This window comes from Tauraco erythrolophus, chromosome 6 (genome assembly GCF_009769465.1).
Source record: "Tauraco erythrolophus isolate bTauEry1 chromosome 6, bTauEry1.pri, whole genome shotgun sequence".
Classification (NCBI taxonomy): Eukaryota; Metazoa; Chordata; class Aves; order Musophagiformes; family Musophagidae; genus Tauraco; species Tauraco erythrolophus.
In genome coordinates this window covers 14,546,332-14,572,719 of record NC_141470.1, presented here as the reverse complement: position 1 = coordinate 14,572,719, position 26,388 = coordinate 14,546,332, and the positions used below count along the sequence as shown (strand labels likewise).

The following is a 26,388-nucleotide window of genomic DNA, read 5'->3' as shown; positions in this document are numbered from 1 at the left end:
GTTATAGAGGGTAAAGTGTCTTCAATCTGAACACTAAACACATATTCAAATTGTCTATGAACCTTTATTTCCTAAACCAATGCTCCAACTTTGCATCCACAAACACACTAATTTCCAATGATGTTTCTCTAGATAGCCACACACTAGGAAATTCCACAGATTTCATCCACAGCTCAGCAGGACTGACTCGCATCAGGGATTTAAGAGCCACATTGGTTCTGGAGCATCAACTTCTTGTGCAGGTCACAGTCAACTAAGAATCAGGAAGATCAAAGACTGAAATTAAACTGACTTTTGTGTTCTGAAAGGGAACATTCACCAGCTCTTTACACCTTTCAGCACTCCTAGAAAAACTGCCTGTTATTTTTTGGCCTTCCCCTAATTGCTACTTACAATAAAGGAGCTCTACCTTCTCCAGCCCAGTCTGGGCTGCAGCAGCACAGGAAACAATCTCCCTTTTTCTCTCTCCCTCAAACCTGGAACCCAAGGCATGACTTGCAAAACAGCTCAGGCTCAGAAAACTGGAGAGTTTTTAACTGCTAAACAGATAATTACAAGATTGTGTAAAAAACTAAGAATCCACCCAGAGACAGCAGATTCGCTCAGGGAAAAGACAGTGTCTTTGAAATAACTAAGGCAGCCTCTCGGTGCATGTTCAAATCATAGAGGTTTAAAAAAATAACAGTTACAGCTACTTTATGGCGAAATTGCACGCCTTTTTGCTAATATCCTGCCAAGCTTAAACATACTGTTAGGGTAACTCCTGTAAAGCGTTAATGCAGCCTCACCACTTGAATTATGGACAGAGTGGGTACTGGTTACATGCATATAACATGAATACTGATGAGAGTGGGTTTTTTTAGTACGTATTTTGAAATGCATGCGACCATCTTTTTAAATACTATCTTCCTTAAAAAACAACAGATCAATACTTTTCTAAAAAAAAAAAGCTTTCATCTTTTTAACTCAAACTGAATCTGCACCATGCTTAAGCTTCCTTTCAGTTACTAGCTTACAGTTCTCCACACTGTACATCAACTCAGTACTAGCAGCTCACCAGCCTGTGAACATTTACCTCCAATTTATAATTCTCAAATTTCTCAAGATCAAACCACACCAAAGACCAAGTACACTCACAGAAAGACTTGTTTTAGGCAACATATGCATTAAACTTTGGCCTCTTGAATACTTCCTGGTGATGCAGTTTTCATTACTCAAGATCAGAGAACGTACTTTCATTGTCTGTTAAGACTCCTTTGTAATGCCTTGAATTAAAGCCTTTTAATGCCAGTAAGCACCTACAAAATTCTTTGAAGGCAGCTATGCAATTTCTCAAGTCAAAACATGTCTGACTGCAAAGTGTACTCTATACTACAAGCATAGACGAGTCTTGATTCCTTTTAATTTCATTTTTGCTTCACAGTGAATATGCACAAGAACTGTGAACACACCAAATACTTCATCTTCCTGATCTTGGCTGCTTGCAATTCAAGGAATGGTTAAAATATTCACCACATGCTATCTTTTCATCCATAAAATTTTATCAGGTTCAGTCAGTTTTTGACACAGCAGCTCACACAAGCTATTCAGAATGAACTCAGGTTTTTACCTCAAGATGACCATGATATCTTTTAAACAGTACATATCTGATTTTAGGCTATGTGTATAAACAGGTAACAGAGAATATAGCTATAAGTGAAAAGAAAGTAAGGTTACTCAAAAAAAATTCCCTGGTGGGGCAGAAGTAAAGTTACCAGAATACCTTTTCTCATACACATGACATCATTAGAACATCTCAAAATATATGGTGTAATGTAAGAGCTTTTGATTTATAAATGTAAGTACAGTAACAGAGTAAGAATTACGATCAAGTAAAATAGTTCTTCACTTCAGTAACTTAAATCTAACTAAAACACAGCCAGCAACGTATTTCAAGGAAGAGGCTATGACAACACCCATGTTTAGGGCATTTATAGTCTATTAAGAAAGAAGCCACTTCACAACTCCTTGAGGAATGTACTAAAGAACTGAAATGCAAACTGAAAGTTAATTCCATGGTAAAAAAACTCTAGAGGAGAGTGCAGGTATTCACATCAAATATCAACCTTTAGAATAGGTTCAAGTTGCAAACAAATTGCTTGTTAATTGGACTTTTCAGATTGTCTAGCTTAGGTTATGGACATTTGGACTCATACAATTACATTAAAGCAGTAAGAAGTTTTTCTAGCCCAAACATGCCAGTAAAACAAAGCTACACTTCAGCAACTCTAGTAGTGTTTTAGCAATGTTAACTCCTACTTCACATTTTAAATCCCTGAAAGTGTTTGAGCCCTGGGACTCCCCAGCAAGCTAGGGTCAAAAATTTCTGAAGTTAATACCTTTCTTACTCTGAAAGTAGGAAGTTTTAGGTACTAAGAGCCTTTTCGTATCTTTACTATGACATTTCGGTTCTCTGAAATAGCCAGGCGCTATTGTCAGTTGTGCAGGTTTGCAATAGCTTGGAAGCAGATGTGGGCTTAGACCACAGTTCATCAGAAAGAGCCAGGAAGGCAAGTTCTCCACATTCTTCCTCTTAAAAGATTTAACACAGAGATACAGCTAGGCTAACAAGTGCATTAAACCCAGAACCTACAGTTTTCTAGAATGATTCAAGTTAGGATTAAATATTTGTAGGATAATATGTCACCATACAATTGAACTACACTAGCATCTTCCTGCTAATGAAAGAGGGAGGTTTTGGCATCCCCACTCCTGATCTTTCACCATGGATACCTGCTGCCTGCAGCACAATCAAGCGACCAGACAGTTGAAATCACTAGCTAAAAATTAAAAAAAAAAACACATCCAAATACTAGCCAACTGCAAACCACCTTTAAACATCCAGACACTTCAGAAAAGCAGACAGCATATCACTAAAAGATGTCTTTTGCCCCAGCTCTAACATACATATTAAGTATTTTTAATATATAATTTGTGCATATATATATAGTGCCAAACAGAGACTGAACCAAAGGAGTGAAAGCTTCCAGAAGTTCTCATCATAACACTTGTTCTGTTAGAAAAAAAGACACAATCATTAGCACATAGGTAATCAAAAGTTAAGATGACTCTTTCAGAGCCGGTAACACACTCCATTTATACTATGAGATCACTGCAGTCATAGATAGCAATACACTAGTTCCTGTCCTACAATTTTTTTCCCCATCACTACAGTTAATCCTACGAAATTTTTGAACACCAGCTTGGACAATATCCAACATGAAAACATTCAGCTTCATTAGTGTCATCTGGAGTACTTTATTTTTCAAAGATTTATTGACTGATCATTAGAAGCTAATTATTTAGGAAAAACTAAGGAAAAACTATCAAATAGCACTTACACCTAATAAGAACTATTGTGTCAGAAGATGAGCACAGCTCTAATAGCTTTATTTGCCCAAATCACATATTTTTTCAACTCCAACCTTTTGGCCTGAGACGAGACTGTCTAGACTCATTTCGCAGACTACAGACAATTACTATAATCTTTAAATTTTGAAAGTGCCATAACCAGAAATGCCAAGAATCCTGAGCAGCTGTGTTATTTAGCCATCTATTTTCATTAGCAAGGCTAATTACTACTAGCCTTCCCTCAAAATCCTTACCCAACTAAGTAAAACTAGTTATCTTCTTGAGGCACGAGAATTTTAAATGATAATTAAAGAACTGGTTGCATACCTATGAAATAATGGACTTCTTGAAAGTGTGTTAATCATTTAAGAGTGCCAACATCTGAAGCTGCATGATGCACATATTATAATGGTAAAATGTGCAGCAAAAAATGAAAACATACCAGGCAACTTCCCCTCAGAAAAGGGTATCTGAACAGCTTGCAGGTGGCAAGCTATCAACAAAAAGTTCATGCTAAAAAAACTACAATAGTGTTAACGTGCAAAACACACCCTTTTAACAAGGCAGTTTAAAATTTCCTCGCACTACAACAGACACAGCGTGAAAGCCATACCAAACCAGGTATTTTTGCACATCCGTACCAGTCATCACACTGTATTCTAAGATGAAAATATGCTTTCCCCCTGCTGAAACCATTTCTCAGAAGTTTGTGGCTAAGCAGTAAAACCTCAGATGGGGGGAAATTTGTACTGGTCAATAAGTGGTGTGTTTGGTTTTTTTTCCACGCGATCTGTACTTTCAGATTTGGCGGCTCCGGGAAGGGCCAGCGCATCGGCTCCCACAGGGACCAGCAAGGAGAACAGAGCACCTACGTGCCAGTCACTCCTGCGTCCAGCCACAAGCTCCATAACCTTAACATCTCTCTGCAAAGGAAAGTTTTTTCAAGAGATTGACATTTCAGCATCAGATTTTTTAACCCAGACACATCAAGGAGAAGTACTCACAACCTTACTTTGGGATTTAGAGCCAAACAACAAAAAGCTTAAGAATATTTTTTGCCTTGTCTCTAACCTAAGGTGTCAGGTTAACCATCCCAATTGTGAGAGTGAAAAGCAGGGAAGGGGATCTCTCCCAAGTCAGGGCAGGCTGTGTAAGCCTTTTCATGCTAGAGACAGTGTGTTCAGATCTTCCTGGCACACAAGCAGTCCCTTTGTTTTGTTCAACTGCTTGAGCACGGCGTTCGACAGATCCAATTCTGACAGAGGGAAGGGAGAAAGAAAAAAACACCGGACTTGGTCATTGTCAACCAAACTTAGCAGAGTGATGTGGTAAGTTACTCCACCCCTTGAAGCAAGACAGAGAAACCCTACTCCATCTCAGCAGAGAGGTACCTAACAGACATTTCAGTGATGCAGGCTGACCCAAAACCATGATGAGGCATAATGCTTGTCAAAAAGCACAAGTATTTACAGGTTTCTGTAAGAACAAAAGATTAGAAATTCAATATACAGAGTTCAAGGAACCTGCAGCGGGGACTCGCATAACTGAAACGAAGCTTCAGCTAGACGAACCACTCTGAAAAAAGTAATAGAGTATTTTCCATCACAGATATCAGTGGAGTGCAATGCTTTTCTTTCCATCCTCATCAGTGCTTGCAGAGAAGTTAGATCTTCATATGTGTCTCTTACTAGCACGAGCAGCAGATTTCAAGATCAAAGGTGATTACTCCTTCACATCTGACAAGAGTGTAATTCAGACTGCTTTTCTCATCAAGCGGTAAATTGCAGTACAGAACATGAGGATTGCTTACAATAGGAAACGTAGCATTTCATTTCTGACCTTTCAGGGGCAAAGCCACGCGTACTGGAACTTTTATGTTAGAGACAGTCAGCCGGAGTTCCTAACAAGAAATACAAGAGGTAACAGAGACAATTTTATCCTAAACGGAAATAAAAACAACAACAAAAAAAGACCCAAACCACAGACTCATGGTTGGAAAGGCTTACAAGTTCCATGGTTTGTGTCAGCATTCCACAAGTGAACCCAAACACACTGTCCCTGCAGTAGCTCCAGCCTCTATGTTCTATTTCTATTCAAGGTCTGTGCCCAAGTCTGTGCTACACTTACATCTGTACCTCAGCGGCACAAAGCCGCTCAGAATCAGTGAATTCACTATTAAACGAGCAAATTTGCAGACTAACATCTGACAATTACATACAACCTAGCATTTTCTATGCACCTCACCCCCAATCCATAGTTGCTTACGCTTAGCTCAAGAGTATCAACCTGGGCAGTACCTATTCCACCTGAATTATTTTTACAGCGTGCACGAAGTCACACGAACTTCAGAAGGACACGACAAGCGAGGGGGAGATGCTTCCCTGGCAGAGGATGCACGGATGGCCCTCCCTTTTGCTTGGCCAAGCAAGCGGCTGCCCACAGGCAAATCCCAGCCACGTGGCCGGTGTGGAGCCGCATCCTTCACAACAGGAACGCTCACTAGGGAGGTCGACAGAAGCAAGTTCTTGAGTGGCACTGTCCTCCCAATTAAAGAAAACTTCAAAAGCACAGCATGACAGATATTGTCACAACTTACATATGGGGTGAACGCATACAGACTCCAGTTCCAGGAACCAGAAACTATCGAGGAGCGGTTTCACAGCTGCTAATCCTGACACGTGAGCAAGATTCCTCATGCAGAGCTGGTTACAAGCACTGTCTTGCTAAAATTAGCTCGGTAGCTGATCTACAGGGAAAAGGAAGATATCCTAAAGCCCCAGTAGGCACAATTCAAACACTCTTAAGCAGCGCCAGAATTTTCAGCCTCAGCAACTTTAAAGTCAAGAGTGAGTGTCAAATGGAAACACGCTTATGTTCTCCAATTTTAATTAAAACTGCTTTTGCCTTCAGTATTCAGCCTACATTTTTAAGTAAGCATCAATTTCCATCTTAAAAAAGCATATTTACCAGCAAAACATTTGCTTATACTAAAACCAACCACAATGTTTCTTCCCCTTCGTCTCTGCACCTGCAGGTGTAGTACTGCTCTTAGTCAGCATCACTCCAAATCACAGGGCAAGGAGACACAGGGGAAGCTCAGAGGGAGCTTACTTTTTTGCTTGGAATTATCATAGACACCGCACAGAATAGAAAAAGATAGAGATTACCTACATTAATTAACATCTACAGCATTAACAGTGTTACATTAATATTTCACCTGACCTTTGAGCTAGAGGACCTAAGCAGTTAGGTGTTAATCCTGTCTTTTACATTTTCAGAGGATTTGTTGTTTTGATAACAAGGACTGTTTTACCTTGGTGAGAATATAATTACCCTCAAACCAAGTGCTGTAATAAACAAGGTAAAAAAAAAAACAACAAACAACATTATCTCCTATAAGGCACCATCCTCATTCAGTTAACAAAACCCAGCGACACAGAATGCTAAAGATGAGCATTAGCAGACTTGTTCTCATATCGAGATCTGCTTCACATTATATGATGCCACAAACTACAGTTTTATGTGTAAATACCTACTTTCACATTACAAAAAGCCAAATCTATTATGAACCACATCAAGAAACTGCAAGTAAACATTCAGCTGAGGTGCTACATAATCCAATGCCACACACAGTCAACACATGTTTTCACAGTATGGCCATTTATGGTAGCAGTAAAGAAGCAAATGAAAGACTGGAGCAGTTTTACATTGAGCAACATGACTTCCCATGGTGGAGTTGATGATAAGTAACAGCTAAAATTCACGATTTGCATTAAACACTATATCCACAGACAATCCCTCATTGTTTAAGGAATTCACTGTTTGAGCCAGAAGCATTGACTAGAGTCATATAGACCTTCAGATCACTGAAAAAGCAAGGTCTAGTATTTTCTTCTCTAATATCCTGCTTAGCAGTATGTTAGAGCAGGTTCCAGAATTGCAAGTGAGGTTTCTCCAAGGGGAAAGAGAGCTTAAAGATCAAATTGAGCACAAACGCTAGAGACAGCCCCATTCAGAAGCACACAAACTGCTAAAAGGAAACAGCATTTAATCTCTTTGAAGAGCTGGGTGCTCAGGCAAAAACCGGGCTCTCCAGTGAACAGCTTTTCCTCATGAAACTATGGGTCTTGCAGTTCATTGTTTGAAGCGCAAGTGCTCCAAACATTAACCCACCCACACATGCTGTGACAGCAGGGCACTGGGACAGCCATGCTCTGCTCTTGGTTCTGTCATCTAACGCTTGTGAACACAGCTTTGCTTAAGTAACTGGTTAGCAAATTAATACTCCAAATAGGACTTTAACATCAAAATGCTCTTTCTCCAGTATAGCAGCAAACTCTCTGGAGACTGTTAAATGAACCTACAGGAATTAAGACCATTAAGAGAACACAAACCTCCATCAGATCTGGAAACGCTCATCCTCCTTTCTGCATCCTTCCCTTGGCTCCTCACCTAACCCTCACATTAAAACACTCAGGAAAGCATCCGTGCTGCAGAGACACAAATCTTTCACAGAGGGAATTTCTAGTATTGTCTTTGCTGGTGTTCCAAAGCTTAGCAGACTCTCCCCACCCAAAGGTCTTTCCTTCCTGTTGATGGTAACTCATTCTTTCCTGCACTTTGCTTTAGGGAAATGCTCCATCCCAACTAGAAGAGGGCAGAAGCACTGTCAGTTTACCTACAACAGATCTCAGCTCAATTCAGTCAAGCAAAGTGTTTTTCCTCCTCATCCTTTTACAACATTGCACATTTCTATGCTTAAACACATTTGAGCCCAGTTTTCTGTTGGTATTGCTTATTAAGAGGAGCACAGCTAAGTTTTCAGAGCCACTCATACATCCATGCAAAACTTCAAGGACAGCTTCTTATCAAATTTCACTTGAATAGATTAAATTATTCTCTCCCTCTCCTGTTACTCCTGTTTTGAATAAAACACAATCTTGTATTCTAGCAGGCTTTCAAGTTTAAAGGAAAATAACATATGCACACCACTAACAAGTTAAAGCATTTGTGATTCTTCTACACTCTACTCATGTTGACCAGTTCATCATCCCATCCTCAAGACTGGCAAGCTTTTGGATTTTTAGGCTCAAAGGTGTGAATTTAAAAACTAAAGCTTCACATTCAGACACTTCAGTTTAGTAACAGTATATAGTCAAAATGTGTTCTGGGGGTTTCCAGCAAGGTGATTTCCCTTTTGTCTCCTGTGTGCTCTCATTTTCACAAAGATTTACATAAATTCTCAAATAAACTTGTTTTCTAAACTTACGAGCTGCCATCAGCCTGCGCGGAGCAGCCAGCTCACATGATTTACCTCGTTTGCATTAGAGGACACATGCTGACTTCTCTATATAATATTCCTTTATAGACATCAGTTGAAGAGAAGAGCATCGCTATCTGGAAAACAGGTGCACATCATATGAATACGGGTCATGAAAAGTATCAGTAAACATATTATCTAAACCACGTACAAGTATGATCAAAGCGAGGAAGGACAAGGGCTGACGAAAAATATGATGATCACCTAGTTGTATCAACAATGATCACGCTAGTTGTATTTCTCCACTTAAGATGAGTTGGTTCCACTCCCTGCTGTTACCTCTCTCTGATTTTACAATTACTAACTTGCAACAAGTGTGCAATGAAGTAAGCTAGCTTCTTCAGGACAGATTCTGTGACCAGCCACTGCCACAAAAGCAACTCAGCAATTTGTTCAACAATAAGGTATTTTGCCTTTAAAAAAAAAAGTTACTTATACGAATACTCTTAGAGCAGATAGCAAGCTCAGAAAAGAGGATACTAGTATGAAACCAACAAACAGCACAGAAAGTATTAGATTTCTACAGAGGCTAGTAGCGACTTACAAGGAAGATCCTTTTTGTTTATTGTCTTAACATGACAAATTAAACTTACACTACCAAATTCCATAATCAGCTACACTACACTAGTCTTTCAACTTAACAGGTCCCATAAGATTTTCCAGGAGGGAATCTGTTACTCTTGAAATGTAACCTTGCTGCTCTTAGCTGCCTTTCCAACTCCTTCAAAGCAATCCACCCATTCCCCACCTCATTTCTAGTGGCCATAATCCAAGCAGAGGTTGATGCTACAGTGCAGAAGGCACAGCAACAGAAGAATTAGCCACCCCATGCAAAGTGCAAGAAGACAGAAGGCAACCCAAGAGTTTCGATAGCATGAAATACAGCAATTATAAAATCCTGAAACAAAAACATTAGAAACAACATAAATTCAAGTTCTCCTCTCTCCAAGAAAGTTCACATTGATAGAAACTGAGCAGTTAATAAATAAATTACCTGAGCCCAATGTATAACATGTACAGAAGTGAGGAACTCATACCAAACTAGCCAAATCCACTGTATGCTGCCAGCCTCTAGCACTGTAACAGGTTAGTAGCACTTGAAAAAGTGGCTTTATCGTACATCTGGTGGGGAAGATAGCTTAAAACATCTTGTCCTGAAGGGAAGAACATACTCCATCACCTAAAAGCACTCACTGTCATTAAGAAAATCATCTACACTGTAACTTCTAAATTCAAACTGTAACATGCAATATTCTTCCCTGGTCTGACAGGCACACACAATAAAGCATGACTTTAAATAAGTAGAGAACCTCATTATCTGATTGCTTTCTTGAGCAAAGAACTTAGGCAAATGCTTTGTTTAAAGGTATAAAGAGGCAGCAGTACAGTGAATGTCATCTTAAAATGTGAGTGGTGTGCAAACACCTTCAATTTGTTTACTTTCAGAAGAAGGTTTTAGAATTCACGGGTTTTGATCAGAGGGTTTTTTTGTCGTCTTTTTTTTTAAAAAAAAAAAAAACCACCACTAAAAAAAACCATACTGCTATTTCCGCTCCCATATTCTACCGAGTAGTGATCTTGTGGTAAAGGCATTCAGTGAAGAGAAAACAGAGCGTGGAATGCACAGGCAGCCAGCCTTCTGCACCCAAACCACAGGAAAGCACATTAGTTTCTCTCATTTTTATAGATTAGAAACAGGTTCTTCAACTTCATCATACTTAGAATAATGGACTATTCAGTGCTGTTCAGATTCCCAGTAATCACAGGTGAAGTCTCTGGGCAGGCAGCACATCAGTAAGACAAGCAGAAACTCCCCTCAGAAGACCTTATCTTCTTGCTGGTTAACTCGCACGTAGCCAAGCGTGAATGTAACCTCTGAACGCAGCGTTACCACCGTGCAGCTCTGTCACCTTTTAACATGCAGCAAAGTTAACATTATTTACAAGGGCAGGGTGGATGCTACCAGTTAAAGGCAAGCAGTTTCTCTTTTGAGCCTTCTTCCAGCATTAGAAAATATTTAATTTAAATCGTAAGTCTTCTAGACTCATTTCCTGCACATGTGTTAAAAGCAATCTTCATAAGGACCAAAACCCAAAGCTGATTAGATGCGCCATATGCATTACAAACTTGTTGAACAGAATCAAGATAGCATTACTGTGGGGTTTGGGTTTTTTTGTTGTTTTGGGTTTTTTTTGTTTTGTTTTGTTTGTGGGTTTTGTTTGTTTGTTTTTTTAGAAAGAAAGCAGAGTTACAACAAAGTCCTCTACAAATATGTTTTGGCACTTACAGCCTATGCGCTTCAGGTTTAGGAAATTATTGTAAGATCCTGAAGATAAGACGTTAAAACAAATCTAGGGATATCTTCCTATGAATCGCCGTGGTAGCCCACTGTTGGAGAGCAGACTGCTGCTGGTTTGCGACAGTGCACGCGCTTGAAAACACTAGCGTGGAAGCTGACAAGAAGTCAGCGGTCCAGCTCAGAGGTGTTCAGCCAGCAACAGAGCTAGGACTGACACGGTTTTGCTCAGGAGAATCAAGTAGCAGGAGAGCCTTTCACTAACCATGTTTCATGTATTTATTCTAGACTTAGGAGATATCAGAGGTATCACAGTCCATTCGAGGAAGAAGTTAAAGAAGACGATACACACCTAGCTGAATAGTGTTAGGCAATCACATTAGTATCTCATAGTAACTACTAGCACCAGGGAAAAGCTGAGATACTTTTAAATTTCTCAGGCTATTCGAGTGGCATGGAAGCACTCATGTACAAAACAGCTAAAAGTACATGCAGTGCAGTACATTTTTAAGTTTTAACGTAAACTGTTCAGCTGTTATAAAACTTGGTCTCAATCAGCCAGTCTGAAGTGAGTGGCTGCAGCTTAAATTATTCATCTTCTGCAAACACCCTGAACAAATTCTTCCAGATCACCACCCTCCTTCACGCAGGGACAATGTCAGCACCTTTTTCAGGAGATCATGTCAAGAGATGCAGGGCTTTTATTTTCTTCACAATATTTGTAAATTGAAGAAGTGCACAGAACACAATTTCAAGGTGCGATTTTAGCTCTTACACTAGAAAAATCACAAACTCTTAAACCTTGAGTAAAATCTCTATCTCAGAGGTATTTTAAGACCCCACATCGCAATTCCTCTGAACAGACATCCTCGCAATTCCTCTGAACAGACATCCAGTCAGCACAGATCAGATTATTTTCAAATTCTGCTCAAAGTGAACACTTCTACTATTGGTTTCCTCTTTTAGGAGAAGACTTCTGGTGTGTCAGTCAAAATATTCGAGTCTCCCCACAAAACAAGTCAAAGCAGCTATGGAGGAGGGGAAGCCATATTAAAAATGTGTGGAATGTAACCTACTTGGAAGGAGGCAGATAATACTGGGACTAGGGAGCGGGACTACTTCAGATCTGAGGCTCTTTTCCCACACAGTCTCACCAACATAGAGATCGGTCAATTTCAAATTTACAAGCGTTACTGAGTTTCATCAACCTCTGTAGAATATACATGACTTAGTTTCACAGACATAAGAAGAATTATCAAATCCTCTGGGTACCTGATACATGCTATATCCATTCTAATGTGTGCAAAAACTTCTAGAGAGCAAAAGCAAAAAGTATCTTTAACTACTTCAAAACCTGAGCTTTGAAGTGCCTTTTTTTAAACAGAAAGAAGTTGAGATGTGTACATCAATGTATTTGAGTGTACCTTTCCAGCACGACAGAAACAAAGCAGAAACTCCAAAGACACAAAACATTTTCTGTAGTTAGTAGATTTAGGCCACAAATGCAGGAATTCAGAAATTTTTGGGGCTTTAAACATCCTTGTTAAAAGTAAAACACTCAATGCGAAAACGTCTCCTCACACAAAGTGATGCTCTCAGAACCAACACCTGAGGGGATCGGAGAGCTATGCCATTGACCCGCAATAAACTGTCAGCCTTAGTGGTCTGAGACACACGCAGGCACCCACTGTAGCTACGCCAGCCAGGAGACCACAATAGCTTGAAGCCTCAGAGTTGCCTTGACGTTTCTAGCTGAACCTGAAAGAAATCAAACCTTTTGCTCCATTAGCGGATCTGACACAGTCTAAAGGCTGAGAGACTTCAGCTGAACACCCTCTTATCAGATAACGAGACTCACTCATCAGTATTATACACAGGAGGCATTTTGCAAGTCATCTTATGTTTGCTCTACACGATAAGAGCAACCGCTCTTAAGTCTCGTTCTCCATCCTGAGCAGAGCTGGAACAAGTTAACTTCCCCCCAGTGTACAAGGCTTCATGCAGTTGTACACACATCATCTTCAGTGGTTAACCTGCTGCAGAAGTTGCTGCCTGTCCCGTCCCGTTGCTCCCTGCCAAGCTCTGCCTGCACACGGTGCTCAGTGTAACTGCGTCGGTCTGCATTAGCTGCGGAGAATTTTACCTGGGTTTTTGTGATCCTTTTTACAGCATTACCCCCCACGGCTGAAGCGATGTGACACAGCAAGTTCTGAACCACGTAACTGCTAAAAACAGAAGCATCTTAAATTATCTTGACTGCTGAAAACCTACTTTCATGTAACATTTAATGCTAAAATCAGGCTCAAGAAGTTATAGCAAGCAGCCCAGTTCCCTTCTGTTGATTTATTTCAGAGCATGCCTCCAGATTATTAATCCTCTGATAATCTAGGTACGAAACACAGCTTAAACCTTTAGTTACTGCAGCAGTCAAACAAGATGAGAGCTTTCAGGTTTCGTACCTTGGCAGTTGACAGCATCACTTGTATAACACAATATTGCACCAAAAGCCAGAGAAGTAGTTAAACCGTACACAAGATTGCACAGAGCTTTAGTATACCTTTTCCCTTAGTTTATGGGAAGAGACTTCTGGACATGAAACAGCTCGAAGAACAAGCATCTGGACCAAACTGAAGCAGTCAACAGCACTGTTAGTCGGTGGCAACCTGGTAAGGGTCAGTATTGTAAGTAGCAAGGCAGGATATTCAAAGTCCACTGGATGCCACAGGCAGAATACTTAATATCTAAGAAAATCCAAATCCCACAACATACCACCACACATACAACCTATCCCTACAGAGATGGAAATAAGATGCATTTCCACGGTTTAAAACTTCTCATTTTAATACTCTCAGATGGTAAGGCAAGACACATTTGGCTTCATCGATAAAGTTGCTTTACCTTGCTTATGTGCTAAGATGGATTTTGGCCTCACATTTACTTCCAAACTCGAGGGTCTGGAAATTGTTTATCATGGCATACAACCTACTGATGAAGTTCTCCAAATTCCCTGCAGTGCTACAGGAGGACATTGTCTCCACCCATGATATTTAAGACCCCAAGCAGGACCTCAAGTTGAGAACTCCCAGCACCGTGAGAACCCAATTCACGGGGAGAAGGGACATCACTTAAAGTCAAAGTATGGGAAATCAAAATGACACAGCACATATACTTGTGTCTTGGAAATCTCGATCGGGACACAAGGCCAAGTTTCAGATAGCTTTGTTTGGAGTTTGGGGAAGGCAGGAAAAAGGTGCAAGGATGTTTCTGTAGGACTTTGAAGACAAGCAACTAGAAAAAAAAAAAATCCTAAGAAGCAACTGAATTTGCAAGATGAAATTAAAATACACTTTTAATTGCATTCTTAGTATTGTCGGGTCATGCAAAGCCAGAATCCTTTTAGATTACATCACCATTACTTATTTTTTCAGGTTAGACTTCTTAGTGTGAGTGAGTAGAAGAAAACATTGTATGGATTTATAACATGCATTTATAACTCTTTTTAATTAGTAGAGCCATGCATTTATAACTTTTCTTAATTAGTAGAGCTGGTAGCACATACACAAGTAAATTATCAATAACTATTTTTTACACACGATTACAAAGAACCTCCATAAAAGGAAAGACAAACACAAAAACAGTATTAGAAAAACAATTTATAAGTCTCCTACCTCAAGCAGTGCATATTACTGTAACCTCATTTACTCTCCTTACATAGAATTAAGTCTAATAACAGCAGAAGCTTAGCAGATCACTTTTCTACCCAAAGATGCCAGATTTTTCACACAGATTTATTACCAGCATCCTACCATTTCACGGTCTACTTAACACACAAAAAGCAAAATATACAGATTTGCTTGCAGGTTTATAGATTTATATCGGCTTAAATGAGGAATGCTGAAGATGCTCTGTGGTACGACCTGAGCAAGTTAGTTTTGCCCTAAAAACTCAAAACAGTAACTGCAGTGCTTTTAAGATTCCACCTTTTCCTAGCAAATATAACTACCAACTCAACATATTACATCACTACAGTTACAGAATACTTAGAACAGGACTGGAAAAATAATTTCCTTGAAGTTTTGGGGAAGCTCAAGTTTATTTTCTGGCTTAAAAGACTTGAAGAAAGTGACACAGATGATAGTTACGAGTATGTGTACCAAAGGTTAATCTGCTGAGAAATAACACTTCTCGTAGGTCTTCTGCATAAACATCTTTGCAGAATACTGTGGTAATTAGTATTACGCTATTTTTTTTTGCTCTAACTGTAGCATTTTTGTGTCAGTGCTAACATCTAGTTAATTATTAATGCACGCTGGTCCTAACAGCTAGTACTTCACGCAATCTTTAATAGCGCCCTTTCGCATACATTCCTACCATCTGAACTCGCCCCTATCTAGACTCACCAGAAACTACCGATGATTTTCTGGACACAGCAGAGAAGCTGGAGCAGGCCTGGTTAAATGAACATGACAGCCAGACGAAGCTGTTTGCAGAGCCGCACGGCGAACCAGACAGGGTAACCCATCCTGGGTAAAACACATTCCCTGGTTATTTTTAACTCGGGGTGCTTGTAGAGTTTCAGCGAACTAGATGGAGTGAATAGCTACAGTGGTACGTTGCTGTGGCAGCACAGGGGCCTGTTGAGCATTTTTCCTTACTGGTAGTACCAGCTTGTCAAATCAAACCCACAGAACCTGACCGTCCAAGAGGATGTCCACCGGTGCAGAGGGCTGACAGCACTGCCCCATGTAAGCGGGGAAGCGCGGGATGGTCAGCTCAGGAGCCTCCACCCAGCTCAGGGTCAAGGCTCTGTGTACACCCGAATGCAGCTGAAGTGCTGGTTCTCCAACCTTTCCCTTCCCAGCAGCAGCTCGGAAAGCCCGACCTCACGCTAACGATGGCAGCCTTGCACACAGCGCTGGATTAGTCGCGAGATCGAGCGCTTCAAACGCGAATACGTGACCTTCTTTAACCTAACCACGAACAGCCTGTGCTCCGCATTCCAGCCAGCCCTCTAAGTGACTAGTAAAAGCAAGCAATTTATTAAAAAAACTTAATTCTCATTTGATGGAGGTTCCATCCAAGAGGCAGTGCTGCGTATCAGGCAGTTTACACACTGGGATGTGACTAGCTTAAGGATACGCATGGTGTGTCGTCAAAGGAGAATACGCAAGAAAAGGCAAAGCAAACAGATTAACTAAACATCCTTTTCATCTGCTATCTATTTCAGGTAAATAAGTTATAAAGAGAGGAAAGAATTATTTTCTTTCGTATTACCTGTTCCCACAGAGTTCCTTACAGGCTATCCCAGACCCAAGCTGCAACCATGCTTAAGCTGTGAGACAGAACATAAAACCAGCAAATAACAGAAGGTAAAATAGAGCTGAGGGGGGAAAAAAAAAAAAAAAACACAACAATTCAAGACAAATAGGTAGGGCATCACTCACTGCTTAGATGGAAATAATTCACCTGGGATCCAACTCAACACTCTAAATTTGTAGTAACTGGCTACTGCTACGATCTGTCAGCATTTCAAAATAAAACTCCAGCAGCTTTGTAGGGCAAACATCGCCTACCGGTATTACTTACAATTAGGCTTTTTAAACTGGATCCCCTTCAGTCTATCCCTTTCTGCGAAAATTTCTCTTGGTTGATCAGAGTTACATCCAGAAATCTTTGGATATGTTTTATGCAAAGTAAGAGGGAAAAGTAAAAAAGAAACAAAAAAAACCCCAAACAATTACAGGTACGATTTCAGTTTTAATGCTGGTTTTACATACTTCTTGAAATAGAACACGTTCATAGTTAAGTACTGCATTTACCTGCACGTTACATTTTCCTTTAACAGTGCCTATGACAAGACTACCAATCCAGTGCAGTTAAGCCATCTGCATCGTCACAATCAATGGAGAAACTATCCCCTTGTATCATACCAGTCTAGACCTGAAGAGTGACTCTTTTAGGAAGGTCTGCAAAAAGAACTAGCTTCCTACCAGCCGGCTAGAAGACTGCCACATATTACTTCATAATGTCGGTATTTTTCTTCGGGTACATCAAGGAGCTCAGCCACGTTTTCAGTGCTGGCAATGCTTTTGGTAAATGCAGATGGGTTGCACAAGGTATACAAACACAAGCCATTCCGGTCCTTCAAAATTCTCTCAATATAAGGGCTCTACTTACAAAAGCCACCTTCTGCCACCACTACTGAGTACTGGAATTCAGAGCTGCAGCCCAAGCCAGAAGCAGGAGCCTCTCCCTCCAGCACGGGAAGGAGGAACTGGGCTACAGGCCAGCGGCTGCCTATTCATCCCCAAGAGTGCGAAGGGCACACCGGCCAGTGTGGGAAGCTGTGCCAGTACTCCTTGTGCAAGTGGCAGTAGCAGACAACCTGATAACTAAAAGGTACATCAATATTTACTTGCTATATAAGCAACTGCTGCTAGGGGTTAACACATGGAACGGTGCTTTGACTGCAGTGTGGTTTAAGTTATCCCAAAGGAATTTCACTTTGGGAGAAGACTGTAAATTCCTCAAAATCGAACGAACAGCATTTCAAAACTGAAGCGCTACTCCAAATTTATGCCAGCTTTCAAACCCAGCTCAGTTCTACCCTACATGTACATTTAACACACAGCATCCCTGCTGGCTAAGTGATGATGTGTTATACTATTGCTAGTTATACCAGAACACTAACACTTCCTTCTCGCCTGCAAGTCAAGCCTGAAGTCACCTACTACGTTTCCCCAGGTTGCAGATCCACACTAACCTGAGCGAGACAAATCTTTTGTTTGGTAGCAGTGCTCTAGGAAGTGAGGAGCTCAGCGGTTCGAGTTTCACAAGCAGCTCAACAAGCAGCCCTTATTATTCCAGGTGACTGCATCACAAGTGCTTTGTTTTGATTAGGATTTTTACTTCCCACCTTTAACCTCAAGAGATACCAACAATCAGTCACTCACTCTCCTGAACTGTGTTTTGTCACCTCACATTACACTGTACTACTTACCGTAAGAAGGCCCCATGCTTTATCAAAATGTAAGCATACCAATCCTGGTGTAACCCTACATGGATTTGCAGCCCGGAATTCATGGCATTTTACTCCTTTGATTTTCTCATGCGCTTACTCGAAGAACTTTTTTGGACGGTCAGCAACAGTTAGTCGGAGTACCTAGAAACTGCAGGGGGATTCGCACATGCCAAGTCCAGCATACAAAAGTGGTACACCGAGACATCGGGGTCTGTCAAACATCCAACACGCTGGCTCGAACACCAGCTGCATTTTCAGTTGTTGCTTTTCAATCGCTTTACTTTATTTTAGAGCTTTACCATAAAATTCAGAACAAGCTATTTTCATGTCCAACAGCTACATCAGACATAAAAGATACTTTGAGATTAACCCACCTTTAGCTTTATTACTAGTTAATGAGAATTAAGAGTCTTGTGAAAGTAGCAGCTTGGAAAAGGAAAGGGGAGGAGGAAAGTCTGAACAGCTGCTCACCACCCATCTGCAAGTCATATATGCTTGCTTTCAGAAAAGTGTCTGATATGAACATTGAAGAGTCAACAAATCTACATCCAACTCATTTTATTCACCAGTTAGTATAACAGTAAGCTCAGCTCCAATTAGAACTTGTCACTGACAGTTAAGAACAGTAGGAAAAATATTTTACAAATTTGGCAGTAAGAATTAAGCTTAATAAATAAACACAGCATGAAGTCAGCACACAAACAAAAAACCCAAACCCCTACATATATTTTATATTATATTAATTATTTTAGCTGTCTCAAATGTGTTCATGCATTGCTATAGTTAACATTAAGCTGACTGACAAACCAAGCTCAACTCAGCCACACTGAATTACATTCAGTCAACACCACCTCAAGGTTCTAGTGAGATTTATTAACAGGAATTAATACATTTCTGTAAGTCACCAAAGTCTGCGCATGCAAAAATACATGTCATTGCCTCAAAACAAAAGCTTTAGTTTTAAGTAGTGGAAAAACAGCATGACAAAATTTTAACAATTCTCATCAAAAGCATCCACTGTTTTGCAGAGCAGATTTGAAAGAACAAAATGTTAGTGGCTTTCTTGCTGTATGCTGCTAAAACTGGCTATACATTGTTCAGCTTAAAAAAAAAAAAAGAATGAAGTAAACTTCATGGCAACTGCAGGAATAAAAAAAAAAAACACAGAGGGTGATTAGGTATCTGCTAGGCTGCACTCCCTTTGAGCAAGGAAACCTGAATATTACAAAGGGCTGAGTTAGAAGGGAATGTGGGGTATTTTGTGACAGACCTCTGCATGACAGCTGGAGAAAAGCTATTGTGGCAACAGCTGTGTGCTCTGCACAGCTCAGGCTCCCAAATACCTCAGCCTGCTAAGAGGCCAGTTAACTGCCTGCAATGCATTTTAAGAGTTTCCTGCCTCTTGGGATATGAGCATGATGGATTATTTCTGTATGTTTTAAATAAGAGAAGGAATGCTTAGTTCTATCACTTAAAGTTTTACAGAATACTGTGGTGTTACGTTGAACTATCATTCACTGCTGCTTTCCTAGCATTTATAGCTGCGACAGATCCCATCAGCTCTCCTCTACAACTAAAACGTCTTCACTTCCCGTCTTAACAGGGCACAGACTTGACAGCACTAAATTCATATATCATATCCTGATTTAAAGGAAATGATTTGATATTTCCAGGACAAAACCCTGGCCCACCAACAGCAATATCGAGCTGTGTTTATCTCCCCAGAGGAAGAATTTTGAGGAGCACACCAGTCATCCAATCACTGAAAGCTCTGATCTGCTAATCTGTACTCTGAAGTTTCTCCAAGCTGTTAGATGAACTTCTGAAAAGTGAACCCCAGATCACCGGCAATTACACACAACCGACCAGTTTACATCTCGTGTACCATTCCTACCGTATCAGCACAGCCATGCTCAACGCAGTACGCGCAAGAGCTTTCACTGTACAACACGGATGTGCTCACTCAGTCTCCTTAGAAAAACATGGTTGTTTCGGCTCAGATTGAGGCACAACAACCTTCAGGAACTGACACTCTCTCACCCAGGGCACTGTGCACCCAAGCACTTTACGTGCTGATTGTTATCATAGTAAGAGTCCAACCTCAGCCATTACTACTGTTGTAAGAATGAACGCTATCCATTTCTCCACCAAACAAGGCTGGAAAGGATGGGCTGTGCACAAACCCCAGAAAGCTGGCAAAAGAAAGAAGATGAACTGGTTCTTCCTACATCTCCAGTTCCTCTTGTTTTCATTTATTCCATCTGAAACGAAGGGTTTTCCCATTTTCAAACATGAATCCTCCTTAGTCTTTCAAAGATACAACACAAATCACAACACAGGCTTTCCCACGATATCCTATCACCACAACAGTCTTGCTTACTAGAAAATAATCAACAGCACTGAAGGAGAAGCAAGAGTAACTATACTTGAGCACTGATTTACTAAAAGTTAAATACAGGATTATAGGAAAGCAAGACCAAGTGCAAAAATATCTGCTACTATTAGTAAGAAGAAACTTTAGTTTTGAAGCTTCAAAATTGAGTTGTTGACAACAATATTTAAACATAAGCAGTAAAGAAGTAAAAGAGAACCTAAATCCTTCACTGACATCAAGATTTGTCACATGGTAAGAACTAGTACCGATCCATGTTTTACTGAAGCAACTATGAGTTTGTCACTTAATCCTAAGAAACTCCGAAAACGAAGCACATGAATTGTTTGTCTTTTAAGACTGCATAGAAACTGTTTTAAATGGTTTTTAAATTGATTACAAACAACATATTTGGCAATACACTTGCCATACAGAAGCTACAGAAGCGATTGCATAGCATCGCACACGCTTGATAACATCATAAGCTTTAAGAGCTCAGCAAGATACGGTGGTATATAAATCATACACCAAGCCTCATCTCTGATTGTCCGTAACTACGTAGCAATCACAGAAACAATACTGAGCTCTCCTCTAAGGCACCTGAGGTCCTGCTCAGAAAGTCTTCACTTCCCAACTATTTCTCATTTTTTCAAAAGGTTGAATTTTCTGCTAAACATCACTTCATGGTGGCAAGATTTGATCCCAAGACAAAGCACCTGAGAGGGCAAAAAGATGCCGATAACTTAATACAAACTGACAATAAGTTGCTTTGAAAAATTCACCCTCAACATGTCAGCTACAGTGCTGCTCCCTCACCGCTCTTTCAAAGTGAACTATTTCTTTTTCTGCTATTACTTTGAAGATATCCTTATACATGACAAAGCAGATGCAGGTTCCTATTTTGCAGATATTCACACAAGTCTCAGACGCAGCACTTAAGCAAAGGCTTTTATTTCTTTATGGGTGCAGCTCAAGCTTTTAGTTTAAAGAAGGAACGTCTACCGGAATGCAAACATTGAAATTATCCAGTACTTGGCAGAACCTTATTGCTATTAAATTAAATGGACATATCGAGGCACCAAGTGTGAACTGCACTTTCCCCCCCCTCCCCTTACATCTTCCATAGAAATTACACCGATTCTTTTTGTGAAGTTAAAATTATCCAAAAGCCTTCAACATAGCCAGGGTCTCCAGAGATCCATTCCGCAACATTTTCCAAGACAGCAGCATCTCAGAACTGAACATAAGCCACATTACTGTCACAACCAGTTTGAGTGACCACAGGAAGACACAGGCAATACCATTTAAAGCAACAGTACCATGTTAAGAGTGAACAGCACTCTAAACCAGCTTCAGTCAACTACAGTAATTTATTATCTCCATATACAAGCGATGACGAATTCAATGCATGCACCGAGAGGACTGCAGCTGTTCTAGCCCCATCATCTTCAAACAGACCAGCGAGTCCATATCTTACCAGCCTTCGACCAGCCATCTACACATCCAACGAACAAGGCACCTGTACAACACAGATTTCCATTTCATCTCAAATCCACTGTTCAAATTAATTTCCAAAGAACGGATTCTCCTAGTGTCAGTTATTTTAACGTTCTGTACAATACTGGATCTTCTAAGCATTCAGTATCCAGTACTTATCCAGATTTTAAAATTATTTTCTATGCAGTTACTTAGTCTACACCGCAGAGCTTAAATTCTCAGCAGAATAGCACAGCTAACCAACACATAGATGCATGCATTAGTGAAGAAAATCTAAAGAAGAAAAAAAAAAGTCTATTTGCTATCTAATCATCTGCTCTAACAAAATATTTTGAGAACATCATTGCCTCAAGGGTTAAAAGACAAGTTTGCCTCACTGTCAAATGGCCTGTCTTAAGGGTAGGTAGAATATTTCGACCTCTCCTAGGTGGAATTAAAGCAAACAAACAAAAAGTCATTCTCTCCAGATTTGCTCCTCTGCCACCAGTAACAAGAGCAAGCAGAACGCAGGTAGCTACCTCCTCCTTCCACCATGAACAGAGAGAGGTAAATGAATAACGCTCCCCTGACAGCAGCAGAAACACTAAAAGCAACAGGGCAGAAGATGAAAATAAATAACAGGGTTATGGCTGAATTAGTGGCAGAACAGGAAAATGGACTCTTCCTCATAAGACCAACACGCAGACTTTACATCACCTATTCCGTCATGGTTTTTACTAGACGTTAGTAGGGAAAAAAGTTGAATTACGTAGAAGTTGAAGCACGAACGGCGAGAGCTCGGAGGGGCGGCGGGCGATGGCCGGTCGGAGGTCGTGGCCCGTCTCTGCGAGTCCCTCTCCTGTCCCAGGGGGGCTGCCAGAGCCCCCTCGCCTCTGGCGGGGCCGGCACAGGCGGCGGAGGCTCCGCGCCGGGGCAGGTATTTCGGAGCCGAACGCCGAGTGTCACTGCTCGCCCGGCAGCGGCTGGTTACGGCGACTGCCGCTTCCCGGGCGGAGCGCGGGGCCGCACCCCGCCCGCGCCACCGGGAGGCCACCGCTCCCAGCGCCCCGGCGGCCCCGGACATCCCGCACCCCTGGCGCTGCGTGCGCCCGGCCCGGCGCAACCCCGCCCCGGCGGCGCCGGCCGCTGGAGCAGCGCGGCGGAGGCGCCCGGCGGGCCGGGAACGGCGTCCACCCCTTCCCGCCCTCCAGAACCTTCCCGGGGGCTCGCGCCGCCCCGAGGCGCCGCGCCCCGACCACCGCCCCGGGCCCCTCAAGGTCACGCCGCCGCCGCCCCCCCGGCCCTGCCTTCCCGCTTCCCCGCCCGGCAGCGCGCCGAGACCCGCCGCCGCCACCAGCCCGCGGCGCCTCCGGGAGCTGCCGCTCGCCGCGCCGGCCCCGGCCCCCCCCCCCGCGCTGCGCGCAGGGCAGCGCCCAGGCCCCGGCGCCGCGGCCGGGCGGAGCGGTTCCCCCCGTTCGGGCGCCGCGGCCCCTCACCTGGATGAACTGGATGGTGAGCGCCGACTTGCCCACGCCGCCACCGCCCACCACCACCAGCCGGTACTTCTCCTGCCCCGGGCCGTCCCTGCAGCCCGCGGCCATGGGGGAGCCGAGCGGAGCCGATCGCGGCGGCCGCGCCGCCGCCGGCGGGTCCGGCGCCTCTCTCCCTCCCGCTCTCCTCCGCGGCCCGCCGGGGCTGAGCAGCCGCAGGCCCCGCCGCCCCTGCGCTCTGCCAAGCGCGCCGCCGGCAGCGCCCCGCTGTGCGGTGCCGCAGCGCCGAGCGGAGCGGAGCGGAGCCGAGGGAGCACCGCCCGCCCCCGCAGCCACGGCGCTCCGGCTACAAATGGCTGCCGGGGGGCGGGGCCTGCCTCAACTGTAGGCTAATGAGGGCGCGCGCATATGCATGAGGGGGCGGGGCCTGGCGCTCCGCGCGCGGGCGCTGCGCTCCTGCGGGCGGGCCGGCCCGGCGGGACCCCGAGGGGAGCGGAGCGGAGCGGAGCGGGCTGGCGAGGGGGGCGACGCTGGCGAGTGCCCAGATCCGGCTCCTCGGCACCACATCTCGGTGTTTTTAACGCGCGAGTTGTGGTAACCCCTGGGCCTCCCGTCTCCCCCACGCTCTGCCTCCAAACGGAGCGCTAAATAGGTAATTACCGATTTCCTCATGGGCTTTACTCAGGCGCCGGTCCCGCCACCGCTGAGTGCTTCATCAACGTTAATGAGCCGCTTTGAATGCCCAGGGGGTCGGGGCGAGGTGTTACTGCCCCTGCGTACAGATGCCGGGCCGAGGCGCAGAGGGGTTTAAAGCCGAAGCGTCGTTAGTATCTGGCACGGGTTCGCCAGGAGGGAAAAGGAGAAAAAGAGTCATGGAGACTTTAAGCCCTTCCCCACTCTTCGTCAGGTCTTCTTGTCACCATGTGGCGAATGGGTTTCCCACTCGTTTTGGCCACTCAGACCAAGGCCATCCACTCTGCCGAGTGTCACAGGTCCATGTTCATCCTTTTCCGTAGGTGCTCCCAGCAGTCTGGGTGCAGCCTGTGGTAAGTTCACCCTGGTCCCTTGCTCCTCTGCTCCCTTGGCTGGGCAGGCTACTGCTTGCGGTGGTGACCTGCCTAGTGGGGCAATAATTTCCTCTCCAGTATGTTCCTGGACACACAAAACACCAGGCAGATGGCCATTGGCATGTATTACAGAGAAGCAGAACTTTTGTTGGTAAAACCTACTTTCAGATAATTCCTTCCTCCTTTCCTCTCCCCTTTTTGAAAACATACATAGCAACAAAATCATATATGCATAATTTTACATACATATATACACATACACACAGCCTCTTTCCAGCACGGAATGACAGTTAGTTGTTACGACATTCCTGAATGGCGTAGTCAGACCAACAAGCCTGTAACGTAGACATACTCCTCCTGCCTAGAAAATAACAAAACCAGAAGTAGTGGCCGTGTGTGAAAGCTTTGTCGAAGAAACTTGCCCTGACCAACACTGGAGCTGTGCGGGGAGGCAGGGACACCAATCCAAGAAACCTTCTGCTTATTCACCCAAGAAACCCAGACCTTCTGCCTTCGAGACACATTTCGGCTCTGCACCAAGTGAGGGGAGGGTCCCACAGGCAGGAGCCTCCTTCCCGCTACAGACCCCGTTAGTTAGCACTGACTAACAGAGATCCACAGAGAAATAACATATTGTGGAGCTAAGTAAGAACTAACATGATACCATATATACACATGAGGGTAAATCAATGATGTACCTGTAACCTTAATTCCACCATTTCCTCCTTTGTCATGCTGAACTTTGCAATTCTTTCACTGGATTTCTCTGCTTAAAAAGACAAAACCGTAAATCTAAAACCAACATAATGAACATCTTTCAACACCTATTCTGTCTCAGCGGAGGGGAAGAGTGTTCAACACATAGGAAACAAACCAATACCTCCAGAGTTAATGGGGTCACTGTATCAGAGAGAGATGAGGAGACACTTTGTCACCGGGATTCACCATTGTATTTTGGAAGCAGAATGGCAGGACTCAGGCCTCGTTGGCTTGGTATTCTCCTGCAGTGATGAGCCACTTCTTTGCATCCATTTCCTTATTGCCCTGGCTGATCAGAAATAAGGAACAACTCATACAGGAAGGAATAGAGAGTCTAACATTTTCCAGTTCAGAAAAGAGATAAGTGAGTGGGAAATATAAGAGAGGTCTGTAAAGTCCTAAGTGGCACAGAGAAGTTGAACAGAGAAAGTCTCCAAATAGGAGAACTAAGGGACACTCAGTGATAGTGTGAAGAAACAAATTTAAACAAACAGAAAAAGATACTGTTTTGTGCAGACACAATCATGGAACTGTGGAACCCGCTGCCACAGGGGCTGTGGAAGACAAAACTGCATCTAAGTGACAAAAGGTTGAAAAAAAGTCACAGAGAATAAAGTAGCTACAAAGCACAGCCGTCAAGGACACGGTTTTGACTCGGAAAGTTTCTAAAACTGGCAGCCTGGAGGTGGGTTGCCTGTGAGAAACGAGTTACTTTCCACATGTCCTGGCTCTGGTGCTCTTGCCTACGAACCGCATACTGGCCAGTGTCAGGATCAGGAACCCATGTGAGTATTAAGCTACAGGACAATTCTTCTCTCCTGATTCTTAATTATGTTCTCTAGCTTAAGAAAAATCAAAGTAAAGACTATGATGAAGTGAAAACAGAAACTGACCTGCTAGTAGTTTGTCGAGTATTTTTTGATAAAAATACAGTTACGGTCTCACAGATGGCTGTTAGTACAGTAACCAGTAAACTACACTGTCAGGAACAGCACTGAAAAGCAGAAAAGCAGATTTTAAGTGAGTTTTAAGAACACACTAACCTCTATGCAAACTATTGCAGCAGAATATCTGATTTCTTGGTTTAAAGATACATAGAAACCCAACATTTTCCCTTATTCTTTTAGATTCCAGTTTCATTATACATCCTTTTAAATATTTATTCTGGCTGATGTGGCTATCTAATCTTGTGAATTCT

At 42.7% G+C, this 26,388-nt stretch overlaps 1 protein-coding gene across 1 annotated transcript in view; it reads right to left on the bottom strand.

The window, feature by feature from the left end:
• Nucleotides 1-23,490, bottom strand: part of RRAS2 (RAS related 2) — a 44,156-nt gene extending 20,666 nt beyond the window's left edge. The window contains exon 1 of the mRNA XM_086612699.1: nucleotides 23,371-23,490. Coding sequence (XP_086468825.1) covers nucleotides 23,371-23,475 — 105 coding nt within the window. The 5' untranslated portion in view covers nucleotides 23,476-23,490. The remainder of the gene's footprint in view (nucleotides 1-23,370) is intronic.
• Nucleotides 23,491-26,388: the final 2,898 nt, after the last annotated feature.